The sequence below is a fragment of the Orycteropus afer genome, unplaced genomic scaffold (assembly GCF_000298275.1).
Source record: "Orycteropus afer afer isolate SDZICR_OR568_19922 unplaced genomic scaffold, OryAfe1.0 scaffold00174, whole genome shotgun sequence".
In the NCBI taxonomy this organism is placed as follows: Eukaryota; Metazoa; Chordata; class Mammalia; order Tubulidentata; family Orycteropodidae; genus Orycteropus; species Orycteropus afer.
In genome coordinates, this window is record NW_006921761.1 from 2,538,509 (window position 1) to 2,539,899 (window position 1,391).

Below are 1,391 nucleotides of genomic sequence, written 5' to 3' on the forward strand. Positions count from 1 at the left end.
CTTCCTCAAAGTTGCTTCTTCTTACAGGAAGCACACCACATCCCTAAAGCAGCTACTCAGCTGTCCACAGATTCCATCATGGAGCTGATTGCCAGTCTGAGCATGGGGAATCACTACACCCAGCTGCTCAGCCACTCAACCAGGCCGAGCCAAGTGGACACACAACCTTACCCACCACACCATGCTAACATTCACACTATTTCCCATTCTCCTCTTCAAAAACGTTAAATCATGAAATACCTTGCCTCTGGCTCCTTGGACCAGCAAAGGCCATTTTCCCAGCAGCATATCTATCTACTCAGGAAGAGGGAGGGCATAAAAGTTCTAATACGTACCTTGACGTCTCCAGATGGATTAGCACCGGCTTGTCCACAGGAAAAAGAAGGCAGCATTAAACGAACAGGTCTTCCTCGTGCCTTCTTGGCTAGAAGCAGCAGATAGGTAGCTGTCAGGTGATCATATTGCCACTGGAGGAAAAGAGAAGTTGTTTAGAAGACTAATGCTGTTTGGGGAAATGCTATTTTTTAAATTAATTTTATTTCTCTGAATAGCGGACAATCACAATTTTAAGTCAAATAGCTTGACAAGGCATACAATGAAAAACAGCAATTGCCCACATCACATCCAACCCACACGCGCACACACACACACACACCCCTTTCATCTCCCAGAAGAAATGCCTTTTAAACTCCTTTAGCTCTCTCTTCCGCTACTAATTCCACATTTCCAAATTACTTCCTTTTTTTTCCAGTTTCAGATGTTATATATAGATTTTCCACTATGGAAAATAAGAATTTAGCCCTACTATGACGCCCTCCCTTTCCCAAATGTTTCCTCCCTGCATCCTCCTACTATAATCGTATCATAATTTTTAGTTAAATTAATACCCAGTATTTACATTTCATGACTATGTACATGGCATCGACAACTAGGCAGAGGTTATATTCAGAATATTTAACCTGTACTCTGGCACCAACCAATCAGAACAGAGGCCAACAGGTGAGTAGGGTCCTGAGGGGACCCTTTCCATGCCAATTATTTACCCTTTAATTGCTGCATGGGGACAAAGTGCTAAGGGAGACAAGTTGGCAACAGGGAAGGGATTTGGGTTGTGGTTATCAACCAATCAGTACATAAGATTCGAATATTTTAACAACCAGTATGGCCAGACTGACTAGGTATCAGCCCTGCAGTGAAACCCCATGTGGTGCCGGCCTTGCATTTCCTTCTTTTATAACTTTGTTTTTCCTGAGATTTTGTTTATCTTAAATAAATAAATAAATAAATAAAAGGCAGTTATACTCTTCCTAATTCAACTCCATACTCTCCACCTCCTCCCAGTGTGTCCACATACATCAGTCCGTCTGTTTCCCCTTCTGCTTGGAGACATT

General features: G+C 42.4%; 1 protein-coding gene across 1 annotated transcript in view; it reads right to left on the reverse strand.

Moving 5' to 3' along the window:
* MELK (maternal embryonic leucine zipper kinase) overlaps positions 1–1,391 on the reverse strand; it is a 93,262-nt gene that overhangs the window by 39,852 nt on the left and 52,019 nt on the right. Inside the window, exon 11 of the mRNA XM_007947002.2 lies at positions 336–490. Coding sequence (XP_007945193.2) covers positions 336–490 — 155 coding nt within the window. The remainder of the gene's footprint in view (positions 1–335; positions 491–1,391) is intronic.